General features: G+C 42.2%; 1 protein-coding gene across 1 annotated transcript in view; it reads left to right on the top strand.

Annotated features, from left to right (window-relative positions):
- Positions 1 to 27768, top strand: part of cdh13 (cadherin 13, H-cadherin (heart)) — a 283404-nt gene that overhangs the window by 198274 nt on the left and 57362 nt on the right. The window contains exon 9 of the mRNA XM_035155785.2: positions 16030 to 16170. Within this exon, the coding sequence (XP_035011676.1) occupies positions 16030 to 16170 (141 nt within the window). The remainder of the gene's footprint in view (positions 1 to 16029; positions 16171 to 27768) is intronic.

The raw sequence follows: 27768 nt of genomic DNA, 5'->3' as shown, positions 1-27768 counted from the left end.
CAACTGTGGTGACATTTTCCAGCAATTATAAGCAGGCTGTCCCCATTTCGGCGGGAAGCCGGAGACGGATCACTCCGTTTGCCCCCCGGTGCCACATGACAACACAGAACCCCCACGAGAGACGAGGAGACGTCGTATCGTCGTACGAGAAGAGAAAGGACACATCGTGTTTACAGTGTGGAACGGTTTTATTCTCACTGCTAACATCATATGAAATTGACTTTACTATGATAACATATATATAATTTTAGCAGGAAGATGCAAACGACAGATTTCTTGGGGAATTTGGGGCAAAAAAGCAGCAGAAAATTCATTTGAAAAGTAGTTGCACTGATCCATTATGAAAAAATACAGACTGTTTAAGAAATTAAAATAGTTTTTTGCTATTTACTGTAAAACTTTAAGACTTTTGTTAACTGCTGCCCACATTTTTTTGCATTCATAAGGCACAAACGCCAACTTGTACTCCGTATCACTGAAAGTTGAAAAGCTCCGACTGTGTCGTCCCACTCACCGAACTGAGACACCACTGAACGGTGGATATTACCCATGATCCCCTGCTTCCCGAACCAGAAAAGTTTCCGCTGTAACAAACTCACAGAACTCTGTTTGGAATTCATGATATTTTAAAAGTTTCCTCTCTGTTTTTACAACTTCTAAGTCTTTTTAACTGATCTACATTTCCACATTACTCTTTTTTTTTTTTGATGATGATGATGATGATGATACACAATTATACACTCATTTGCTTTGCTTTATTCGTGTGTTTGTGTTTGTGCATTCCAGTATTTTCTATTTTCTTTCTCCCATTGAAAACCAGCCTCCTTGGGGAGACGTGCTGAAACTGACTTCAATCGACAGACAGACTTAAGCTCTCAGTGTGTGGTCCTGCCACTGTGCTCCTGCTCCCCTAATGAAAGAGCACCTCGCTGCTAAAGAGGAGACGAAAAACAAATAGCAGCCTCCCCAGATGCTTCTCAGCACATTAAAAGCTATTCTCCTTTGTGATGAGAGTACAATATAATTGGCTTCAATGTTGTATGCATTATTTCCGCTGTGGTTTGGGAGGCATTTAGAGGAAAGCGTAACGCCGCTGTGTCTTTTCTACACGGATTATATATTATACTATCTCGGAGCACAGAGTGGTGTTATATACACACACGGGCTCAGGTTCGTTAGGTTTGTTGGCCGTGAGCTGAGATTCCTGGCAGTTTAAATTCACCTCAATGCCAGTACTGTGATTTGGAACCAATTCTCGGTGTTACTGCTGAGACATTGAAAGTGAGCGGCTCAGAGAAGTGCTCACAGAGAGAGTCTGCAGTCGTGGTTGTGTGTTCGGAAGTTTCCGTGAAGTTTTTCGGTGAAGTTTTTCAAATGTCCTGATAACTTGAGCTGCAGATGCAACCTTCACACTTTTGCCACCGGAGTGTTGAGGTGAAATAGGAAACACCGCTGAAGATGTGACAAATATTTGGTCTCAATAGAGATTATCCGTGCAGCCTCTGTTATATGATCCCAAAGAGAAGTCAAGGTGTCCTAAGCTGAAGTTTCTCCAGTCGCTGTTAGACGCCTTCATGGACACACAAATGCAATTTCACTTCCTGAAATTGAAAATGAAATTTAGATTTTCTTCCAGGAAGTCGGAACCTGTTAGACAGAGTGTGTGCTAAGTGATTTACCTCAGAGGTTAAATGAAAGTCAGACTTTCTTTATGATATTATTGAGCCACATGTCCGAGTAAGGGAGCGTAATATGTGACCGTAAATATTCATTTAAAAAAAATCACTGACAAATGGCCTGAACTGTAAAGGTTTATGTATTGATGATGATTTATTTCATTCCCTCTCTCCACTTTGGAGCCTGGTCGATCGTTATGGATGAAGTTAACATCTTCACAGTGAATGGATCAAATCAATGTGCAGATTTGAATCTTAGTGAAGATTATGTCACAGTGAAAAAAGAAACATATTGAATCTGACATTTTGTGCTTTGTCATAACTTGGAATTTGTTCCGTGAGACAAATAAGTGAATAATAATAATGTATATAAATACTTTGAAAACCACTGGCAGCTTGTGTTTTGCTTCTCGGCCAATTCCAGTCGATATATTCCAGAGTTCACATGTTCCCAGCTGCTGGTTCTCTCTTTGTGTTTGTCAGGACTTTGGTTATTGCTGTGCTGGGGTGAATGTTTCCCACCGACCCGCACACACAACCACAGTGAACCCACAACAACGTCTCCGCATGATGAGTTTCTCTCCACTGTGTTAATGTCACCATTGTGTTAATGTCCCACAGCGAAGAGGAAGGAGTGTGCAGGAGCAGCGAGAGTTTGAGCAAACATCGTTCCCTTAGTGCACGGACACTGTCACGTCTTCCTGTCCCTGGTAATGGGAAAGCTGACCCACTGGGGACAAGTGTGCTGGTGCTGTGTGTGATTTTGTCTTGACCTGAGGACCTGAGAGTTTCCCTGAAGCACTCTTAATGGTCTCACTTAAATTACTTCTTCTGTAGATGAGGCTCTGCTCGCCAGGTTATAAAGAACTCAGCCATTAAATTGTTACAATGCTACACCAATGGGAATGCGATGGTTTGAAATTGGAATTTGGGGATGTGGGCAATAAGCTGTGATGTTTTTTTATTCTATAATGAAGCTGCAAAAGTGAGGTTATAGAGATTAATGACCTCACCAGCCTGGTTAGGTGTATTTGGAACCTTTAGGCTCTGTGTGTGTGGGCTTCATTAATCAATACTTGCTTGTTGTGGGAGCTGGGATTGTTTCTTTTTTTGAGTCATGTTTGTGTTGCTTTGCTCATCCTTGCTTTAACTTGCAAGAAACTTGAACTCGCCAACTTCCTTGTTGAGATCAGGTCGCAGGGTCTCCACCAAATACAATCGAGTGGAAGAAATAAACGAGAATCCAATTTTTAATCTGTAACATTTGGCAGTAAAAGAAAAAAATAATTTGCAACCTTCTCCACTTCCAGCAACCAGTTGACATTTGCTAACCCGCTACTGGTTTGGTGAATCCACTTGTGTTTTAACGTCAGGGTCAATTATTTCCAAAATTCAAAACTTTATTTTGTAGTATCACTATTTCTCCATATCTCCCCAGCGGGTTACAGTTTTCATTCGATCCATTGGAGTCAATACGAATCATAGTGAATGAGGAGAATTGAGACTTTCGACTTGGAGCTCAGAGACACAGCTTCTTAGATATTGCAGCGGTCTGTGAAGACGGGTAAAGTTGCACATACATGCACTGTAAAAATATACACTTTACTCAGTACACACTAAGATGATCAAAGTACCCTCGTGTCTGAAACCTACGACTGTTTTAAAGATGTTTTTTAATGGCGTGTTCTTACCAGATAGAGTAAAAGATGTGAGAATGGCCGTCGTTCTTTATCTCTGTAATATAACAGGAAGCACATAGAACTGGGTGGAGGAGGATTCTTCTAACGACAGAAACACCTTCGTTAAATGTCAGATCAAAGTCCAACGTCTCTCGTCCTCTTCGCTCCCGCTGCCGCTCTTCTGCTGAAATCTGCATATTCCTATTATTGGGTCGCCGCTCAGTTCAGGGGGACCAATCAAATCACTCCAGTGAGTGATTAATTCATCCTAATTGGTGGATGACGAGCAGCATTTGGATCCGGCGCCCCGTCGGGATGGCCCCCGCCACCTCTGCTCCCCAGTGAATGCCCCCCCCTTTTGATCTGCACTAATCTAATTAACACCTTAACAGGAACACCTGGGCTCTTCACTCACAGAAAAGCGGTCGGTGTCGTGCACATCTACGCACACACACACACACACACACACACACACACACACACACACACACACACACACACACGACTTCTCAAACACGCACATGCACGCTACCCAGATGGGCCTTTGATAGCTCTGATGGTGGCGGGCGCAGGACGATGATTGCACTTAACTCAAACACTCTCGCAGACGCACACAACATGACACTCGTGCACCTCTGCACACGTGCATGCACGGAATGTATGTTCCGCTTTTAGTGCAAGGGGGGGGGTGAGGTAATAGGTCCCCAATATACATCTAACTGCTCGCTAAATGACGCGATTAAACTGCGGTCTGATGGTGCACCTGATTAGATTAGCCCCAGCTCGCTCTTTCTGCTCCAGCCTTAAACACAACCTTGACCCCAATTAGCCCCACATTCGTCAGAGAGAGCTGAGGGGCCCCGGTGCTGCAGCAGCTTATCATCCTGCAACTAATTGGCCTGATGAGGCGGTATAAATATGGTCAACACTGCAACGCAAGGCCCCCCCCCGCCCCCAATCAATATGTGCTCTGTAAAAGTGGAGCAAAATGGAGAGGAGGTGGTGAGAAAGAGACAGAGAGCAAGATGTGCATTTTACTGTGTTTTTAGGGTACAGCTTATATCTCAGTAGTTGGTTGTTTTGAATGTGTCGAGGCATCACAGGTAAATTGCTTCATGGCCACCACTGCTCTCTCTCGGTTTTTCCTTGCTCTAAACGTACAGACACACAAGAGGATTATTAATGGGAGTTTAATTGGGCAATTGATGTTATAACAACTTTGAACCAAACCCCCAACTCTTCTGAAAGAGACAAAAAGAATCGACCCGTTAGCTGCAGGTAGGGAGGCGCGAGTCCTCCTGCGGCAGCCGCAGGTTTCGTTCCAACTTGGCCCCTTCGCTGTGCGTCTTCTTCCCTTTCTCTCCCCACAAAAAAATATCTTCCAACAAAAGAGCAGCGGAGAAAAACTCAAATTGACATTAATATGATTTGATAATAAAATGTAATTCTGTGTTTGCACTGTGAAGCGTATGGAAACGTCAAGCGTACATTTGGATCCAGCCAGAAATATATACAGACAAGTTGGCAGCTTATCTCAGGACATTTACTGTATGTATGCCACCGGGTCCTAATGGGATCAAATTGACTCTGCACAGAGATGGGTCCTGTGTTCAGGATTCATCCAGTTTTCCACAGTTCATTGTTTAAACACTGGATGAGAGGAGGCGGATACGTTCTTGCAGGAAAATATCCTATTCGTCATATCCCAGAGTTCATATCCCGGCACAGCACGCAACCGTCTTTTTAACGGCCTGGAAGTCGACAGCACACACGTGTAGATACAAGATCTAGTAGAATTCACAGTGTTTTATTGCTGTAACTGAATCAGCTCGGGTCAGAGTCATTGAGGAGCCTCTATGTGACTCTGCTCAACACACGCCTCCAAGAATTTGTGCTCTTAGAATAAAAATAAACAGAAAAAAAACACAAGGACGAGACAGAATGAAGATACATAATCTGCCGAAAAGAACAAATACATCTCAACTGTCGTCACAAAAGCTGCGGTTGGAAGTGTGTGCGCAGAGGAGGGGAGGAGATGAAGTCAAAGGAGAGAGCGGCGTAGAAAAGAAAGATAGGATATGAAGCACGGTGCCCACTTGACAGTCCTTTGAGCATCAGCCGTGGGGGGGGGATTGGGACTTGTTTCACTTGGATGCATGTTTGAATTGTTCTCTTCAGCTGAATCATTTCAACTCTTCGGGTTTTCTTTTTCTCTCTGTGGAGAATCATGGTCGTCTGACACTTGTACTTATCAAGTCCATACTTTGGCACGAGCGGTTGCCGTGCCGATCTCTGGTTTCGTTGTCGTCGGGCCAAACACGGCGTTACCCCGACACAATGGCCCATTTCATGTCCTCTGTGTGACGACGCTGTGGCCATTTGCAATAAAGATTAACCAGCTGCAGGGAAAACTAGGCTCCGATTTATTGAAATAACAATAACATAAGATTTTATTTATGTCGGCAAACATTTGCTGGGATATATTGAATTAAATATGATTCTTCCAACCACTAGTTCTTCAAATCTTTATCTAAAAAGCACCTAAACTAGTTCAGTCAACAACAAAGCACATATGTAATATGTTTATATCTATACTCTACTGAAAAGGGACTGATACAAAGGACTTATTATCATTGATGTCAAACTTTAGGTTTACATTTCAGTGTTTCTAATCGCAGCAGATCTCAGTCTACTTGTTAGTAAAATGGTTCAGGGAAAGATTTGAATAATTTATTACTGAAACTCCAACTTTTGAATAGAGAACATTGGCTTTCAGCGTTCTCAGAAAGAATTGTCTTTTCACATCCCCGACCACAAACAAGTCATATTACCTGAGGTGTTATTTTCAAACTACGAGCACCGAGAAAAAGAGCAGCGCATGTTGTGTTTTCAAGCTTCCCGCCCACGTGTGCTCAAGGAGGTCATTCTGAAAAGTGGGCTCTCAGTGCTTTGGAGGAGAAAGTAAGTAAAACTTGAGAAAGGCTCATTTTTTTGCGAAGACACTCCAGCAACTGTTTCTGATTTGTCCACAGAGCACGGTAATGGATAACCACAGTGTTTTGAATTATGTGGCAGACGCTCCGAATACAACGATGTTAAGTTTTCAGAGTGCAGCTGAAGAGTGGTAGTCCTGAAAAGCAGGGAAGTGCGGGAGTGAGACAGGTTCCTCCACTTACTCTGGAGGAGGACAAAACAACAACAGGCTGAGACTGGCTGTCAGGTTCTGCTGCTGAAGACAAGTGGAAAGAGTTCTCTGGCCACAGTGATGTTTTCCTGGGCTGGAAGTTTTACTTTAAATGAGGGAGTTGGCCAAGCTTTTTTTTTTTGGTGAAGCAGACTGGTTAAGGTGAACTGGGAACATGCTGAAGGACACGTAAAGTCAACTGGACAGAAATCTCCTTTTTGTCGCAAGAAGAGAAACATGATCCGAGTCCCCGCTTGTTATCAACTGATTTTAAACACACAATATGATCCTGTTTTGCACATTTAGGACGTCTTAGCTAACGAGAATCATAAAATGTAAAGATAGACGACATAAAGGTCCTAAATCCTTTACCAAAATAAAAGGCCAAACACACATCAAATATATTTTTCCCAAAGATGGTTTCCATTATTGTAGGTAGTTCATTTTTCCAGTAAATTTGTTTTTAATTAGTTATTTAATGATGATTTTATCCCATTTAAAAATGGGATAAAATGTCATGATGATTGGTTGGTTCCCAAGATCACTACTAGCTTCATTTTCAGATAGTGGGCAGTCTGTCATGAGAATAAACCTCAGTCTTCCCTCAAATTGCAGCATAAAAATATTGTGTAATCACACTGATATAATAATCAGCAGACGCCAATTCTACCCGTTTGTGTCACTACACTGATTATCGGACAAAGCCTCAGTCAGATTAATATGAACTGAAAATAAGCAGCTACAGGAGACGAGGCGCTAGGGAGATTTGTGGCTGTTAGTTTTTAACAGCACTGCTCGACAAAACTGTGAGAGGCATTTAAGATGATTAACTTGTGTCTTTACGCCTTGGGCTGGCTTCCTGGAAGAATATTAGAAATTGCGCTTCTGTCAAAGTTTTACTGGTTTTGGATCCCGACCCATTTACATATTTAATCTTCTGCACAGTCGTTTTTTTTTATGGAAAAGTTATTATTTTCTTTTAGTACTTTTAAGTCACTGTTGAATGGGACACGGGTGAAAAGTTGATTCAACTGAATGTGTTGAGATGACTCTGAACTGACAGTCAACTCGAATCCATTGTTTTAATTTTAGTACAACAGTTTGCCCAGGTTTAAATCCTGTAAATGTTCAATCACTAATATTGTTGTAGTTGATTTACAGTAGTTATACAGTGTCACAAGAAAAAACTAGCTTCTATCCTGCTTGCTATTTCCAAACACTTGGCCGATCTTTATGGGTTAGTCCCTACAAGTTTACCTCAGTAGAGAAGACCTGCTCCTTATGTAAATATAAAGTATTTCAATATAAAGGAACCATTCTAGAGTAAAGAAAGTAACAATTTGTACAATTTAGCTGAAACATACTAGTGAAAACATCACTATTTTATATTTAATTTCTACCAATAGATCCCTTTCACCTAAATCTTACACACTGAACATTCAACACAAAAAAATCAACCTCCTAATGCGTCATAACTTGTCGTCATGTTTGACATGAATATAGCAATTCTGCATTTGAAAAAAAGAAATAACTGTTATTTTTTAAATAGTTACGCTGTGAGAATCTCTGAGAGTCTTAGATTAAATCAGAGCTGCATCTTCGAATACGTTTTCTTCATGTCTTATATGTCACATTAATGTTTCTCTATCTGTTCGGTGCTTTATCCACTGCCGGGCCCTTTCTTCTGCTCGATTAACTGGGGTCTCATCTGTATGCAGAGGGGTTCGTTTTAAGCGACGGAGGCTGAAGTCATGATAATAGGATGTGAATTCCACCTTATGAGATGTCAGGTAAACCCTGGGCAGTAAACGATGCAGTCATAAAATCTGCATACTAAACACAGGCAGAGTTTTCCCCCCCCATGCACTGTTGTAGAACTTTATAATTTATCGACAGTATTATTCTGTATTGATCTAAAAGCTAAATGCTGCATGATAGTCAGTGAAGACGTGTTCAGTGTGGAGCCTCCGGTTGTTTGCAAACCTGATGTTTGAAATGCAAATCCTGAGAAAAAAAATCCATCTCTAAACAGATTACAGGGGAAAAGATGATAAAAATCTTGCAACGCCCACATGAAAGTGTTAAAACCCTCTAAGAACATAGATGTGTTGATGTGCAGAACTAAACCACTTCTCCACATGCAGAGGAAGTGGTTTTTATAATGTGAGGACATGAACCTTTGGGCAGTTCACAGTTGACACGCTTGTGCATCGTACTCCACCGGGTCTGCACCTCTTTAAAAGACCAAAATGAAAAATGGCACTTACGTGTAATTGAATAAAAGCATAAATGGGTTGATTACAATAAGCTCTAATGATGTCGAAGAAGCCATGTTTTTCTTTCTTTAACATTGCAAGTTTTTCCACTGATATTTCTGTGTGTGTGCAATTTGCTGCAGATCGAAATAAAAATCTGGATCTAGTGAATTTAAACGTGGTTTCAAAGGGGAACTGTTCCCTTCAGCATTGTCCAATAATCTTTTGAGTTGTACATAAGAAAGAGGAGGTTTAAAAAAAACACTTTTATCGACGTGTCATCCTCTCACCACCACCACCACCTCCATATCTCCGCCGCTCTGTCCTCTGGGTGAATGCTAACCGAGCTTAAGAGGCTGATGAAAGAAGCAGATCACTTGCGTGGGTTGCAGTGGCCCAGATAAGGGCCTCACGTGTCTACCGTCCGACTGTAATTAACTATTATCAAAGTGATTAATCGAGTGTCTACAGAGGTGGAGTAGCAGGAGGCTGCGAGCTACCTGTGAGGTGCAGTAGAACTAAAATGTTTCAGCAAGACTGTGGAATCTAATTATTGGGGAAAAAAATCTCTGCATTCATTCGTATGCATTAATACATTAAATGTAACACACACACACACACACACACACTATTACTCTGAGTACCTGGAGTTACTGGGGTAAAGCTCATCTCAGCCTCCACCAACACACACACACACTCCAACACACACACGCCTGCTGTGCACCACAGCATCGAGCCGAACTGAGAACACACTCGTGAACCCAGATCAACACCTTGTAATTTGGTTTTACCCCAGCTGATCTGAGATCTGCATCTCGCTGGGTTCCTCTTAACGCAGCCGGCTGCAGACAGCACGCTGTCCTTTAATGAGCCGTGTAGTCCACTGTCTTCTGATACTCAAAGGTGTGAGCAGTTATATGACAGGTATATTTACAACCAAAGATTTAAAAAGGAATTTAACTGATGTATTATTCATTCCATGTGTGACATCAGTCAAGGTGTTTATTTAAGCTATGCTAGCAAACCGGCGTAATGAGAGTCTGTCAGTCAAAATGGTGCTAATTAGAATTTCTTTGCATATTAAAATAACATGTTATAGCCTTGCTAAGCAACAGCGCCCTCTGCAGTCACACGTGGTGATTAATTCTGTTGGACTCCGCTTCCTGAACCAGAAGAGCCGCCGTTGTAACGAATCCACCGAACTCCGTTCAGAATTCTCGATATTTTAAAAGTTTCTTGGTTAAATGATCTGGTTTTTAAAGTCGTTTTAACTGATCTACAGTCTTTTCAGCCTCTTGAACTTGCTCGAGCTGATTCTGACAATTGAAGCAGCGACACTGCTCACAGGAGATTGTTCCCGCTCACCAGAGTGGGAATCAAAGTGGCACCAGTCTCCTTTTCTAAGTCAGTGAACAATCAAACTAATTTTGAAGCTGCTCTAAAGTCTTTGAACATAGTAAACACTGAACCTGTTAAACACCTGAATACTGACAGTAGCATTTATCTCAAAGGATCTTCACAGGGTCATTAGTATGGCTCCAGAGTCTGACTTGTTTGTGACTGTCTCTGTTCTTGCTTAAGTGATGCTGACAGAGGCCTGAAGCTTCATAAACATTAGTGGAGCAGTTCCCACACATCACAGGGACGCAGATGGGAATGAGCTTTGACCATGAATGCATAAAGATGGACGACACTTCCTCAACTTGAAGCTAAAACCATCGCTGCACAACGCAGACTCTGTAACAGAAAAATTAACCATTGGACAAATTGAATCCGTGTGATACGACCTCGGTAAAATGACAGAAACCATCTTTGGTCAAAGTCATTTCTGTTAACATGGAGGAGACGCAGGTTCCTGACCTATTACTCCAACTCTCTGCCTGGGGACGACCAACAGTCTGTGGCTCTGACAGTGATTTGTAGAAACAATCTAAAGAGAGTAATTTCAAAGTGAACCTCGTATCCCAGAAATCCACTCTTATATATAAGTATATATATATATATTTTTTTATATTTAAACATGCAGATCCTAAATAAAAGTTGACCAGGAAGGAAAAGCAGAAACTTGATTAAAGAGGGACCCATTTTCCGAGGCTAGTTGTCACATAATGAGTCTGTTTAACACCGAGGAGAAAGAAAACGTCTGAATTTTAGTTAAAAGCCGTCTGTCCACCAGAAAAAAGAGACTCGAGGTAGAAAGGTGAGAGGCATTATGCCGCTCTCATAGAAATACTGTCACTGGTGAGGTTTTTATACGACTCGGGTTAGATTTCTTTTTAAAAAAAAATCTTTTTATGTCTGTCATTTCTCGAGGCTTTTGAAAGAGGCCTGTACAATAGCCAGTGGTTTGGTGCAGAGAGCGAGTACTAGTGAAGGGCCAGAGGAGAACAAAGAACCCTCCACCAATTTGATTATAATATCACACCTATTCAGAGAGTTAATGCGGTGTCTCAGATGTCATGCCGCTCTTCTCTCTCCCTCACTCTCTCCTCTCCCTTTCCTCACTTATCCCCTCGCCATTCCTCCGTCTCTCGCTCTCATCCTCGCCTTTCTCTCCGCTTTGTGCCGGGGATCAGCCCTCACTCGAGGGGCTTTGATGAAATCCTTTCAAGGCGGAAAGTGACGGTCTGAAATGTCATTCTCAGATCAGATGTCTCTGAAACAAGGCCCGTCATATCATTCGCTACGCTCAACTTCATTAGCTCTTTGTTCGGGTTTCACGTCGGCTTTCACAAACACAATCGCTCGGCGGAATCACTTGTGGCTTTCTTGGATTTTCTCCCACTTACGTTCTGACAAAGAAACATTATCCCGTTCATTGGGAAGAAAGCAGAATTATTCCTTATCTGGACACAGTGATTTCTGTCGGTCTGTCGCTCATCAGCTGCTCAAAGATCACGTTTGGTCCAGTCTGAAATATCCCAACTATTGAATGGAGTTGTACAGTCATGGTTGCCAGAGGATGAATCCCCCACCTTTGTGGCTCCCTCTTGTTTTCCGTATCTAATTGGATTGTCATGAAATTGTTTCCTTATAACGTTTGATTATATCTTATCTTTTAATTTAGTTTCATCATCAGGCCACTTTTTATGAATTTTCATGCCCCTTAGCTTTTCCGCTTGCATAGTGCCAGTCATAGACTGTATATAAGAGTATCAATCGCCCCCTGGTGGCTGGCTGCAAAAAAAAAGGTCATGAACCACACCTCCTCCATGTTAGTGGGTGGGACATGGACTAAACTTAAAAGTCAAAGTACACATCAAATACATTATATATAATACTTAAAGATGTAAATAAAATCCAACCACAATTTAAAATCTGTATCATTAAATAAGGATCAAAGTGACTTTCTGTTGATTTCTGGCAGAGTTCCTCGTGGGTGTTTTTTTATTTATTATTTTTACTTCTGAACATGCTGCCGTTTATTCGTCTGCTAAATCCTGCAGGAGAGGTGGCCAACAGCTAGCTCCTTCCATGCACTCTCACGGCTTTACTGCTTAAAAAGTTTTAATCAAGCGTTTCCCAGGCAAATTAACAAGGAGCCGAGAAATGAAGAGGCTGACTGAGAGGAGTGACTCAATCAACTCTGTGCCAGTCGAAGTTTTCTGACACCTGGGGGGGGGGGGAATCCCTGTTGCTGCAACTCGAGCCCACGATGTGAACGCGAACATCTTTTCTCGGCCGGGTACTGCCAGGGAGTTTATAATTGAGTTGAGACTCAGGAAATACTCATTAAGACGTTGTCAGTCACCAGAGGAGGCCACGCTTCTCCGGTGACTGCAGGTATCCCTGAGCCCTGCTCTTTTCCAGCTGAAGGCCAAGAGAGTGTGTGTGTGTGTGTGTGTGTGTTTAAGAGTCTGCATGTGCGTGCATTCATGTGTGATCGTGTGCACGGGTTTAATAAACTCACAGGTCCGTGCAGCAGCCATCTGCCTGCGCGGTGCTTGATGGAGCAGGAGCTGGTTGTGAGGGACACCCCTGCCTCCCACTATGTGTGACAAACAATTGATAGAAACACCTGTTTATTGTCTCGCTCTTTCCACAACCTCCCCTGAAGCAGCTGCTTGAATGACGGGAGTTTACTGCAGGAAAGTGGCAAGAGCCTGTCGCCTGATTATGTCCACTGGAGAGAGAGTCACCTGTAAATAAACAGCAGAATTTACATCTTTTAAGGCATTTTTAATACTTGTAGCTTTGCATGCTGAATTTAAAGTGAATAAAATGACATTTTACATTCTACAGTTCGTGATCATGATCGTATTGTTTAATTCGTTTGACACACACAAGTTGTTGACCCTCAGCACATCACGTTGCTCCTGCGTGACCTCCGTGTCATTCCAGTGAATGGTCTCTCGCTGAGTTCCAGTTGACGTGATAATTAAAACGATCCTCAAGGTGTCTGATCATTGATCGCTTGATCTCCCTTCGTCCGCCTCTGATGAAATTGATTGGAGCACTATCTATGATGAGAACAGGCAAATGAAGAACACACACACACACACACACACACACACAGACAACTGCCACAGGATTTGTGGACATCATGAGGTGATACTGGGTCATCAATCTCTGTCAGTAAACAGTATCATCAACAATAAAGCAGCAGAGAAAACGATGTTGGACAGAGTGAGTGTAGCAAAGCCAGAGACTGTTTATAGAGATGGACAACGTGTCTCTACTTCATCCTGTTGTACAGAAATTAAGCTAAAACATCCCAAACACGGGCGCCGCCATCTTGTACTTTTGACGTCATTGTGGAGCCGCTGTGTCAAAGTTTCGTCGATACCGAGTCACCCCGTTGAGACTTACCTGCGATTGGTCGAGCTTGTGTATCGGCAGGACCTCAACACTGTGGCCGACTCAAGCTCCAAATGATGTCATCAATGCAAGATGGTGGCGTATATTTAGGCTTCATTTCTGGATAGTTGGGAGAAGTGAGATGCATCATCCATCTTTACTTACAGTCTATGAGATCTACTTAAAATTATAGAAACCATCTTTTAGAAAACAATATTTAACATATGTACCCTGAATAGATAGATGGATATATGAACTTTATTGTCTGTCCCAAAGTCACAGAAATCCTCGTTTTTACAGGGCTCAACAATACACAAATAATTAAAATATGAAAACACATAGTACATATATAAAAACAAGGCTCAACAATACACACGATTGACATTGAAAACACATAGAACACATATTATACAGACTCGAGTAGACACATAGGAAGGGACTGTTAAAAACAGCAGCTGACAAAACAGGATAATCGTTTAGCCTGTCCATGTCCCATCTAATAACATGGAGGAGGCAGGGTTTACACTGCCCCCAAGAGGTTATCAAGATGATTACGCTTCACTTTTGGTGAACTGTCACGTTGTCCATCTCTTTATGAGTAAAAGCAAAAAGGACAAATGTTCTGAACCAATATAAATGAGGGTCATGTCGTTGCCAACTCTGAGTTTATATATGCACGAAAATGCAAATATTACATCACAATAACTGTTTTACTAGTGGTCGTATCTCCTAAATGAAAACCTTATAATGCTGTGAAATGATATGTGGTTGATAAGGAGCTTTTACAAGGAGCCGTGAAACTGGCTGAGCTGAAATACGCTTCCTCAGTGGTCAGCTGGCCCATAAATGACCTCCTATCGGCGTTTTAGTTAGGAGTGTTCAACAAGGAGCGGAATGGAAGAGCCTGTCCTCCCTTTACGGCCTCAAAATCATTGGATAATTGATTTTTATTCCGCTACTTTTTTTTATTCAAAATGCAGCGAGCAGTTTTCTCTTTTTTTCTCTTTGTGTGTATATTCCACCGGGTTAATGTGCATGTCTCTCGCTCCTCTGTGCTTTGTAAAGGAGGTCGATAAGACGGCGTCTACATGCACTCAGAGGTGAATCTACAATGCAGGAGAGAGCTCCGGCAGCATTCTCCCTGAGACAGATGGATGAAGTTTATTAAGCATGTGACAGTTAACACCCCCAGCAGGGAGAAAACACTGCGGCGGATAAATAAATGTTAGCTTTACCAGCCCCCACCTCCTGTTATTTATATACCAGAGTCAACACGACTATTAGGCATGAATTATGGCAACAAATGATTATTGCTGCTATGATCATTATGAATGCCCCCTCCTCTCACTGCATGTAGAAGCCATATTTCTCCAACTGTAAAGATTACAGACGCCGGCTGCCCAGTAAATGGATCACATGCCTAATTTGGAGGTTTGCACTCCAGCTACTGTGTAATCAGGAGCAGATCCTTCTCCCTGGCTCGCACGGGAACGTGGAATCATTAGATTCAATTTGTGTCGAGCGCACGAAGCGACGCGGGTTCATTCGAGTTTTCTTTTATTAAATTTCAAGTTATTCTTTCATCTCCAGTATTGAATCAATAACGAAAATGTGAAGTGTGAAGATTTTAAAAGCGCCGTTAAGACGACTTTTTTCAAAAACCCGGGCTGTGATTTTTACCGATTATGTTCAGCCTGGAAACCTTGATCTTCAATGCCCCAAGGCATTGTGGGTGATGTGTGTTAAATCCAACGCTGAGCTTTTCGGGGATTCTTTAAAATGGATCAGCCAAAACCTTTGCGTAGCGCTGCGTGTTTATACTTTGATCACATACTGCATCGCTTTAGGGACACGTTTCCCTTCCGTCTTCACTCCTCGGTCTGTTCTTACTCGTGTGAATTTCAATATGTGGATTCTTGACCTTTTCCCTGGAGACGTGCTGAGCGCTCACAGGAGCTTTTAACACCGTGAGCGTGAGGGTGCAAATTTGCAGTGTGATGATTATTTTTCAGCCAAATGGGTTCGAGCCTGGAGCAGAGAGTTATTAGAGCTTTTCCAGCTTTGTTAAAGGGTCTTACAATAACGTCGCACATGGCGAGAAGTGTTCGATTTTGCTTTGAGTGGATTAATTCAATCACTCACTCGAATAATCGCTCATCTAATAATGATATTTTCCATATGTGTGTGAGAAGCTACTGTGACCTTGATTTTGAATTGGACTTCTTTTAAAGTGATTGTACTTCTCTGCCTTTGTGTTAATAACACTTTTTTCTACATTTCCATCTTGATAGCCCTCTGTCGTAAGTCTTAGCTTCTCCATTAGTCTCCTAGTTTCTCTCTCTCTCTCTGGGCATTTAAACACAAACATCACGATTTTAGTCTTCGTTTACACCTTCTTGTTTTTTAAAACTCTGCATCTGCATGTTCGCTCCCTCCAGACGCTGCCGACCACGACGTACGAGTTGGAGATCGTGGCCAAGGACATGGCAGGAAGTGAGGTGGGCCTAACGGGAACAGCCACAGCTACAATCACCATCACGGACAAGAACGACCACGCCCCTGAATTCACACATCCGCTGGTGAGAAGCAGCACTTGTCTCTTCTCCTATTCTTTAACATTGTGTATTTGCTTCTTTTTTTATCGCCATGTGATTCATATAAATGCTTCTGAAGACATTGCAGAAAATTGTGTTTGTTTACTCCTCCGGGGAGGTCAGAGGTCAGGGTCGTGCATTTGTCTGACGACTGAGGAAATCAACCGAGGAGATACTTCTGCTTTTAAAAGAAGGTCTCCGGGTTTATTACATTCTCCGTCTAATTACAGGAATCACTGAAGCATGTGCCGAGTGCTGCCAACCTTTTAGTATCAGTCCGACTTTATAAATGACATTATGACGAGCACAAATGTTTGGTGTTTGTTCACATTAAGGACAGTTTCTGTTCCCTGACAGTTAGAAACGAAATAACATACAGAAAAGAAGACATCAAACACAATAAGATGTGACAATAATGACAAAAAACACATCTTGCCAAACTCACCATTCTGCTGCTCTGGGTCTTTTTGAATTTCTTCTACCCTCTCACTCTTTTCCTCTTTATTAAACTGTGTCTCAACACTCCTGAAGTTGTTGCACATTCAGCAAACAGGAGGTGTTTGCTTTAGTATGAAACACCTCATGAAGAAAAGGAAGTTTTAATTATACTTGTGTAACACAGATCGAACGGTGTAAGTATAAGACAGTTGTAGTTGGTGTGAAATAGTGAGTCAAAACTGTTGTTGTTAAAGCAGAGACTTGTCTTTGCAGTGGAATCAGTGATGTGGAAATGTACTTTACGTTGTGAATTTATTGAGACGTCAGGTAAACATGGAAGTTTTAAGGACCAATTATCAGCAAACAACACCAACACCAATTAAAGGTGGAGCAGACAATTGGAAAAACTATTTTTCACACGAACTAAACAAACTAGAAAACTGTCAGATGTCTTGTAAGATAAAATAAAATAAAGTCAGTAGAGTGCACACATCCACCAAGGCCCAAGATTCCCCTTAAACTCAATGAAGCTGAACCAAATCGCACATGCACTCTATTAAAACCAGATTTTTTATTTTCATCAAGATCAGATACATTTTCCTTCAAAAATTGTTGAAAATGTCAAAAAATTCAATTTCCTGGATCCATCCCAAAATTTGACGGGTTCTTTTTTGAACCCTTGTGCATGTCCCTTCTTGCACCAAGTTTCATGGAAATCAAACCAACAAACAAATGTACAGGGGTCGAGAGGGCGTCCCATATATGCCTGAAGACCCCCTGCAGCTGCCACAGGTTCAGTTCCGACCTGGTACTTTGCTGCTTCCCCTCTTCCCCACAAGGTAATAAAGGTTCGTCTCTAAGATGAACCTATTTTAAATAAAGGCCCTTTGCAGTTATTATATCTTATAATTACACTCATGCAGGATTTCGGCTAATCCTACTGAGTACCAACCAAGTAAATAGTATTAATAATGTAATACTCTGTATACTGCAGCAGTGGCTCACGCATCATAGAAACACAACCACCCCTTAAAGACGAATCACCCACATCAAGCTCCTCCACATGCCCCCCCGCTGCAGTTCATGCACACGTGCGTTCACCGACTCAAGGACGCATCTACCTCAGTTTGATCTTTAGCTTTCTGACACATCAAGCATTCCTGTCCAGGTTGGCTAAAGGTAAACGCTCACGACAAAATCCAGCACGGATCACATACGTGTGCGAAGAACACATGTGACACGTAAAGAGGCATCAATCAAAATTAAGATGACAATGAATCAAATCATTGGAAACCGGCGATGTGGGTGCAGGAGCCAGATAAGGGAATGTGCGAGCAGGAGTGGGAGTAGACACGTGAGGGTTTGTTTAGTCAGCAGTGCCTCAGGGCATTAGTGAACAGCTAAACGACTGAAGTGGCGCCTGCCAGTCAAGCCGTAAAATAAAATGGACGTGTACAAAAAGGAAATCGACCTAACGGCACCTGCATTATTGCCTGTTTGATGAATTTTCCTAAAGGTGCTTCTATAGCACTTTGCTGTTCTCTCCTCATCCCTCGTTCTCGTTCTCTGGAGGTGTGGAAACAGGAAAAGAAGAATAAGGTCCTGCAAAAAAACCCGACGCTCCTCACACCTCAAGGTGCAGCTGTAACATTGAGTTGTGTGGTTTTTAATGGAAACGCCCACAGCTGTTGTCAGATCCAGAGACACATCACGCTTTGCCCCAACCGAAGCTCCCCTGCAGCCCTCCCATGATGCATTGGGGTGTCAGGGGAGCTTGTAAGTAGTGCAGCACGGATGTGAAATGTTCCAGCTCAGAGGGCCCGGCATCAGGGCCGCGCGGAGTGCACCATGTCCGTGTCCCAGTTAATGTTCTCATTTCTCACTGGGAGGAGATCCGTTTAACAGCATGAAGAAATGGAGCTTTTAAAAAACAAGTGTTTGAAGGCGCTAAGCTCTCGATATAAATCCTCCACCCCTCCACTCTCCCCTGACCGCTCCCAACCCGCCCATGAATCATCCTCGACCTCTCCGACGACCGCCATCCCATGGAGAGTGTGTATCTGTGCCGAGTCTGTGGCAGCAGCAGCAGCAGCAGCAGCTCTCAAGCTTTCAACCTATGAATTATTCAATTAAATCTTCCCGTCCTTTCATGGAACTTTCCTCAATCGCGTCTTTCAGAAGAGTCGTGAGTTGTCTTCCTCTGAAGACACCACTTCCTCGCTGGGCCAGACGCAAACTTTAAAAAAGCTCCTCTTCCAGCTCTGTGAGCAGATCCCGCAGCGAAGGATGGAGAGAGGGAGGAAAAGATGAGTAGAAAAGTTCAACCCTGATGGGTCCACAGAGAAGAGAAAAGAAAAACAATGGATGTTCAGGAGGATGTGTTCCTTCCTGTTTTTATTCATTAAACCCACTGTAGCTTTATGAGCTGACATTTAGTTTGAATTCAGCAAACATAATAACCATATAGGGTTCCTGCTTTATTCCTTCAGACCTACTGCTGCTCTACACACACACACACACAGAGAGAGAGAGAGAGAGAGAGAGAGAGAGAGAGAGCTATTCATAACCTGTGAAGTGTTTGCATCAGACCTCCAACAGTCCCTCTAATTAACCTTCTACCTGTAATGGTCTGAAGTTATGTTATATATTAAAGAATCAGTGAAAGGAATAATGGTCAGATCCTTAACATTCCTTTTAGTAGATATTCTGTCATTATGTGGCACCACTATTATGATGGACCAGCAAACAGAGAGGGAAAATCAAAGGTTGCAGTTCTTGCACTAGTTTATCATTGAGTGTTTTGAGATTCTTGTTCTGAGTCGTGTTGGGACCGATGTGTTATTGTTGCACCAAGGAGATTACTATGATTATTATTATATATTATTATAGCTTTTCAGTGTTTCTCTCCTGTCGTGTGTTATAGAGTTTTTTTGTGAATGTAAAAGATCTTCAGAAAACACTGTTCCTGAAACTTCTGACAAACCTCGGCTGTGTCACAAATCACTCACTTATCTCTTTATAGTAAGTTTGTCCGAATGTTTAGTGTTTATTCCCTATTTAGTGCAAATCACTGTTTCCCATAATGCATCATCTCATAATCCTGCGATAATGAAGCCGTGTAGCGTCAGAAAGTTGTTTTGTTTTTTTTTCTGATGAGCTCACTATATCGTTTCCTACATAGAAGACCCTATAAAGTAAAGTAGGGGCTAGGGAAAGGAGATTTCCGATACTTCCTGTGTATCGTGATGTCATGTGACTAGCGGCTAGTCAGGCACGCCCCCCAACAAAGCCCAATAAAGCAAGAGCTGATGTCGACATTATTACGTGCCGCCAATCACAACACAGTATTCCAGCTGGCCAATCAGAGGTGGGCTTTAACATGAGGGGCGGACTTTTAAGAGACAGGAGCTGCAGTAACGGACAGTCTGAGGAACGTGGTGTGTTTTCTGACCGTTAGAGAATGAAAACCTTTTCAAATTAAAATGATGAACCTGAATATGCGCAGAATTTCTCCTTAACTGAAATTTTAAACTCGTTGATTGTTACTTTTGTCGTTACCTGATATGAACGAGTACAAACTGTAAATGCAGACGTCCCCCGACTCAACTGTTTCCCTTATGTGAGTGAGTCAGTCAGCAGCAGCCCACACAGTAATGCAAGCTTTTTCTCTCCTGGAAATATCAACATTATTTTACCCTCCTCAAGGTCAAGGAAAGAGTTGACGCGTCTACGTGCTGACGCGAGGACACAAAACCACAACAAAAAAAAAACATTTCTATCTTCTGCAGCACCTGGTAAACGTTTTTCACAGTATCATTGACTTTGTGCCTGATTTGAAGGTCTGCGGGGGCTTCGGTAAACAAGGCCTATCAAAACACATCAGTTGTGTTTTATTGTTCCACCACTTACTTCATCACAGCGATAATGGCTGCGGTGATGGATAAAAACAGTCGTCGCGTCCCACACGGTGTCGCGGGCTCAGCAACAGGGAAATAATACAGCTATGGGAGAATTAATGAGAGAAATAAAGCGGACACTTATTTTTTAATTATTATCTCACGCGGTAATTGAAAGAAGTAGCTCGTAACTGCAACTAATCCCAGCAGAGCCACGATGGTTGACTTATGGTGACGTCCACGAGGAAAAACTGAAAGGACACAGATGTTTACTCCTCTGACAAATACAGATATTCTTCCTGATTATTTTTGATTTAAATCACAGCAAGGGTTATACTATGTCTGTGTGTTTACTCTTAGTCTGTTTTGCTTTGTGAAATCTGATATCGCACTGTCTCCCTCTTGACGTTTCGAGGGTGTAGTTACATTTTAGCACCAGTCGATACCCGAGCAGACACGAACCATCGTCTGCTCCCACACCGAACACCTTTCGCCCTTCACGTCTCTCGCCCCCTCGCTGTTATTTCATTCTTCTTCGTCCGGCACGTCCTCATCCACGGCCGTCGCTCTCCTCCTCGGCACTCGCTCCGTCTCGTCTCCTCCGTGCTAATTCCACGCCATGTCTGACTGGGTCTATTCCCCCCTGCTCCTCATAACAAGACCATGATGGACCTTATCATTCCTGCCACTCAAACTCCCTAACAGCCACTCAATTTCGCGGTCTTTCTCCGCGCCTGTCTGTCTTTCTGTCCTCACCTCCCTCTCTCTCTCTCTCTCTCTCTCTCTCTCTCTCTCTCTCTCTCCCCCTCTCCCCCCATTTCCTTACCTCTCTTCTCTATGACGAGCAGGAGAATATGTTTGCCTGCAATCCATCTGTCCCGCTGATAAAGACGTTAGGGGTGATGAGTGTAGCACCAGGCGCGGGGCAGCAGGGCCCTGTCAGTGCTGGTCTGTCTTCGGGGGGGGATGGCTAACGGGTGTCACGGATTAGTCCGGGCCTTGCTTGATTGCTTCACTAGCTCACTCGGAGATACACACACTGGTGACGCTTACCCTGGGTGATGCGGTGGCCAAAAATCTCATGTCACAAAAGACGAAGGGATGGAAAAAGGATTTGTGCGCCGTCTGTCAGGTTAGCAGGACACTGAGAGGGAGGATTCTACACGTGTGTGTGTGTGTGTGTGTGTGTGTGTGTGTGTGTGTGTGTGTGTGTGTGTGTGTGTGTGTGTGTGTGTGTGTGTGTGTGTGTGTGTGTGTGTGTGTGTGTGTGTGTGTGTGTACAGAGAACAGACACAAAAACAAATCCAGTAAGAGTAAAAATGTGCTGACAGACTGTCTGGGAGATTTATTGTTATTCTTCCGATTGCTGGATAAAAAAATCATATTAAATCGTAGAAAGAAATGAAAAAATGATCATAAAAATCATTAATTTCTTCATCCCTCATTCTACATTTGCTCATTAATGTCATCAACCATAATTTGGTTTCAGTTTATGCTCATTTCTATCACTTCATGTCCACACTTCATGTCCTGGACTGTCCCCTGGTATTGACACCACAGCCCCTTCGATAAAGCCTGAAGAAGCAATAAAAGTAATCGTGGAAGATCTCGTTAAAAAATCAAGTCCTATTGTCCCTGTCGCCTGCCTGTCGTCACACAGACTCACGCTGGGCTCTTCTGAAAAGAGTGAGAGCTGCTTATAAGGAGCTGCCTTCTGATTGTACATCACCTGATAAGTTGCAGATTTAAGCTTTTAACAGTGATATTTAAACCCGTCCTGCAGGTTGATTGACCTTTACATAAATCAGGTCACACATTATTAATCAGTACTAAATCCCATCGTAGATCAGCAGTTTGGCCGAGAGACGAGTAAAGTAGAGCGAGGCCTCTACGGAATTATAAACTGAACTGGATGGTAAACTTACACCTTTTAATGTCTTACTGGTTTCATTGCTCTGATCCTTTGTAGATGAAACATTTTGTTCTTCCACCGTTGTTAAGGTCCCCTGGAAATCGATTGGGTAATGAACTGAGAGGTTCCAGAGCCATTAGCAAATGGGAAGTTGTCTGTGGATACACTGAGAGATACTAAAATATTATTACAGATACCAACATGGTAGAAATGTACGTTTTATTTTTAATATTCATAGCCTGTTGTTGAAGGTTGTTGGAGCCACAATTCAACTGTATGTTCTTAAAATGATTAACACACATAGATTTAGACTTGTTTAACAATATCTGATTTGTTCAGTCCAGGACACAACTAAAGTAACATTAAAAAGAACAAAACGTTACTGTTCCACCTGTGGGATACAGGATATATAACAGAAAAGGGTAAACTTAACATTTTTGGTGAAAATGTATTTTCATTGGGAGTTTTTTTCATTCATTTTGGAGGTAACAATTCATATGAAAGTTCCATACCATAAGTTTATATTACATATTTCATCTATTCAGTTCTCATAAACCTTATGTGCATTGCTTTGCATTCATATATTGACTTGGAATAAAGCTAAATAACCAAATATTAATAAATAAGCACATCAAATATGATATGATATAATGATAAATGGGATTCTTTCTTGTAATATATTATAAATGTCCCCTTTTGGTTACATTACACTTCTTGATTTGATAAAGTTGTCATATATGAAGTTTCCTGTGTAGGACATTTTTACGAATACAGTCAAAATGAAACATTGGAGTGGTTCAGTGCACATTTGACCATTAGATAATTCTGCATGTTTTGATTGTAATAGGTGAAAACGTCCAATGACAGCCAGTGTAATCCATCTACTGTAACACCTGAATGACTCAGGGTGCCTCTGAAGCCAGTGATCATTTATCACACTGGGCCTGTATCCCTTGAAGATTTTTTTTTTTTTAAACTCTGCTGCATTGACAAATATGAGGGCCTGCCATGTTCCACAAAGGTAGAAAAGCAGCTTTACCGAATGTCAGATTCATCAAAACTCTATTTTTGGAAACCGCCTGAGCAGAAGCTGTTCAAATTCAATAAAGACACAGGTAAGCTCATTAACTCTCCAGGCACACTTACTGTATGCAGGATTAAAGCCAGGGGGAAGGGAGAGAAGCGGGGTGGGGGGTGAGACGGAAGCAGTAAGTTGCCAATCCTATATACACAGACACTGTATAGGATTGTGTGGGAAGATGAGTGATCGTGTGCACCGGGTTTCATTTCAGCTCCATGCCGCTACAATGAAAACGGTGCCTTTCTACAGATTCTCCGTCAGTCTACTCCTCGTTCTGCTGAGAATTAAGCTGCTTTTGAAAGCAGATGAAGAAACGACAAGTGTCTGCTCAGAAATTGAAGAAGATTCATGTTTAACTCTGGGGGGATTTCTTTCTAAATATGACTTTTACCTCCGTGACGTTTACCACAGGCTTTTATTACAAAGGGCCTGGAAATACGAAATTAGGGCACGTCTCCATCCTTTAGTTGTAAAGGCAATTTATAAAGTGCAACTTTAAATTTATCCACTTTTTTGCTTTCTAAGAACCATCTTCGCAGGATCCGAAACGTAGCACGGAGGATTTGACCAGGAGACAGATGCTCCTTTACACATGGATCACCCTACTTTGCCTTTAAGAAGACTCATGATTATGCCGCCTTTGCTCGTCTTCACAGAACCAAACACAGCCGGCGTAATGCCGACCCCCCGACTGTGGTTTTAGAAAAACATGCCAGCGTTCCGGAATTAGAGGCATGACGTGTAACACAACAGCTTTGGCATCTGTCCTGCCAGGCTGGCTCTACCTTGCACACGGGCCACCACTGGAAAAGTGAAGCTAAATCATCTCAATCGCTTCCTGGTTGGCAGTATAGGTCACAAACCCTACCTGCTTCATGTTAGCAGATGGGACACAGACCAAACAATGGTTTCAATGGTATCAAAACAGGGTGAAATGGCCTGATTGCGTGTCAGTAAGACCTCGATACCGAGGCTCTGCTCCATGATCCCTTCTGGACACGCATACAAGTGCAAGATGGAGGTATCCTGGATATTCTGGCTTCATTTGTGTGCACTTGGAGGAAATGGAGATGCTTTGCCCATCTTTATATACAGCCTCTACCACAGATGTCATGAGGTGTTTATCTTGTACATATATCATCTTAATCTGGCTCTGTGGCGACCACCACCGCTGCCGACATAAAGGCAGAGCAACGATACCGCCTTCCAATTCCATGTTCATACTTTCATTACAGGACAGCAAAGTGAAATGAATGAGAAACATTCACACCTTGTACAGGCTGTTTATAAGTGGCTATATTTTAAAAAAAAACTTGTAGTGAGAGAGCAGCCAACAGAGCAGACGACAAACTTCAAATGGTTTGGGCGCGGTGCCCCCCTGCTGTGCTGTGGCAACAGACCCCACTCGGAGGCGAAATGGTCCCGTCTTGGGAGGTTTAATGTGGACGGGCTGCGGGTTTGTGTATTTCCCTGTCAGAGAAAATCTTTGGGGCAGCGGGGACGTGTCACAAAGTACTTTCTATTAGGACAAATGAACAGCTGCTCAGCTGTCTGTCTGGCTGCCTGTCAGCGCGTCCCCAGCTGCCATCTGTATTCATAACACATTATGACGGACACCCAGGAATAACAGAAGTTGATCTCCATTTGTCTCTGTTTGTTTGCTAGCGTGTGTGTGTGTGTGTGTGCGTGTGCGTGTGTGGCCAGTAATACGTATTCTTATTTATTATTATACTAAACTTGGTCCATATTTCCCCACATTTTCGCGTTTAAGTAATAATTGGGCACAATAAAAACTAATATTTTTTAGCGAGAACACTATAACCAGCCACCAGCAAACAGCTGCTGTGTTATACAGTTGGATATTTGTCCGCATCAAAGTTCATGGAACAATCAGATTGATTTTGTTCAACCAGAAAGAGCTTTTCAAAGCCACCAGACTCCATTGACAGACAAAATTGCTGATGTACCGCTGCCTGGATATGTTAGTTTCTTTGTATTATAATATGACTTTTCTTTGGTGGAAGAAGTATTCAGGTACTTGATCAAAAGCACCAATCCAGTAATGTAGAAAACACTCTATTGTAAGCTTCAAATACAGAGTGAATACAATAAATCTAGGTAATGACATTTCATTTTTTGTGCACAAGGTCTGTATTAAATCTGCAAAAGCAAACAGCTGCTGTGTAATTCAATTGGGTGTTTGTCTGCATCAAACTTCATGAAAGAGGAAAACAAATTTTGTTCAACTAGAAATAGCTTTGATATCACTTTTCAAAACCTCCATTCGCAAAAACAGCCATTTAAACCAGTATGACAACTACAAGTCAAATAGAAGAAAACCCACACTAAACTCCACAACTATAGTGTTTCTGATTTAATGAAAAATAATCCTGTTCTTTTACAAAATTCAGAAAACTATTCCAATAAGTTGTCAGACACTTAAATATCAATCCGAGCCCGTTCATGGCAAACACCAGCACTTTGGCACAGATCGGGGCCCGGTTGGAGAACATCCAACTATTTCACGGCTGCTGATTTTAACATTCTTGCTCAATCCTGGACACATTCCAAACATGTTTGTCCTATTAATCATTTAGACCCACAAAGATGTGAAATGGTGCCCCGGTGCGAAAACACTGGAATTATCATTTCCCCACAAAGTCTCCATCTATGTACATTAAAGCCGTCGCTGTGCACACAACAGAAGAAAAGTGTCTTGAACGCTGGTTTGTATCAGGCAAACAAAGCCAGCTGGCAATGAAAGACAAATTAAAAGCCTGTATAAGAAATGAGAGGCAATTTCGACAGTGATGTCAATGAGCCAGAGCACATTTAGTGTTACTCGGTAAAGCTGACAGATGTGTATATTCCTCCAAAAGCTTCACAACTCTTTCTCGGGCTCTTTGCCAGAATGTTCCGGCTTTTCACTGCTCCGTCATCTGTCTGCGGAGACGTGCAGCTGAACGCCGCTGATATTGTCGGGTTGTGCGGCTTTACGTCGGGTTTTCCAGCAAAGGAAACAGCTGTTGTTGCTTAACCCTGCAGATGTTTACTAAATACAGTTCTGTAAAAAAAATAAGAAGCAAAAAAATTGAGAAACCACTTCCACGTGGAGCGTTTTTAAACATCATGTCCATTTAGCGTCCTGCAGTGAGTGAACAAGAGAATCTGTGAACGCCTTTTGCAAATGTGCGTCCATGATGGCAGGTTGTGTTTTTACTGTTTCTTCAGGTTAAAGTCAAGGGGGGTGAAACACTCAAGTTCCTCTAGGCTCCATCCTCTGGGGACCATGAAGGTGTGACTTCCTGGTTATCTGTCCGATAGTTGTCAGGTTAATTCAGTCTGGACCAAAGAGACCAAGCTAAAGATGAACTAGCATCGCTGTCCCTAGAGTCGTGTCAGAAACAGAACCAAGAAACGTTTTTTGCCATCTCAGACCCAATAGTTGCTTCATCTGCAGCCACTGCCACTTATCTAGCAAGAGGAAAATGTAGTTTAACATGTGGTGACACTAACTGCAGGTAATTCAACTAATGCACCTATTATTCCATGGGACCATTGTAAATGTACAAAAACAGCGAAAAGTTTTTTGTAAATGAATAATTACTGCACCGTTCAACCCAAAGTACGACAGAGACCAGATGAGGTTTTTTTGAGTTTGTTCGTTTGTGTCTCATTAAAACTTCTCTTGTAGCCGTGGAAACTCGCCGCCCTCATTAAGATCTGTTCCCTCTGTGAGTGTCCAGGCTCCGGGAGGTGGTTCTCTTAAATGAGACATCAGTGGCTGAACTCTGACATCGGCCGTGTCGTAAACTACCTTAACTATGGTTCCACTAAATATAAATCAAATATACTTTAATCCAGGAGATCATGGTTAAATAAAATAAAATGTTTGATTGATGAGGTATGACAGATGATAATATAATACAAGCCATGATACTTTATAAGTCTATTTATATGTGATTTCAAGCTTTAAGCTTTTTTTAATTACAGGCAACATCATTTACATATTTTTTAATCCATGCCCAATCTGCAAAATATTGATTTGTCTAACATTGATCGTCTAGTCAGCATTTATCTTCTGTTGATTGGTTTAAAATGAACATTACCTCATAACAATAATGTAACTACATAAACATAAATCACTGCAGACTGGATTAGACAAGCGGATGTTTACATTGGTTTTATTAGAATATAAAGAAAATACACTCCTGATGTACAGGTTGTGATTTTTAACTCTTAACTTTAACAAAATT

The sequence above is a fragment of the Hippoglossus stenolepis genome, chromosome 5 (genome assembly GCF_022539355.2).
Source record: "Hippoglossus stenolepis isolate QCI-W04-F060 chromosome 5, HSTE1.2, whole genome shotgun sequence".
Taxonomy (NCBI): Eukaryota; Metazoa; Chordata; class Actinopteri; order Pleuronectiformes; family Pleuronectidae; genus Hippoglossus; species Hippoglossus stenolepis.
Note: the sequence above shows the minus strand (reverse complement) of the source record. Positions and strands in the feature narration are given on the sequence as shown.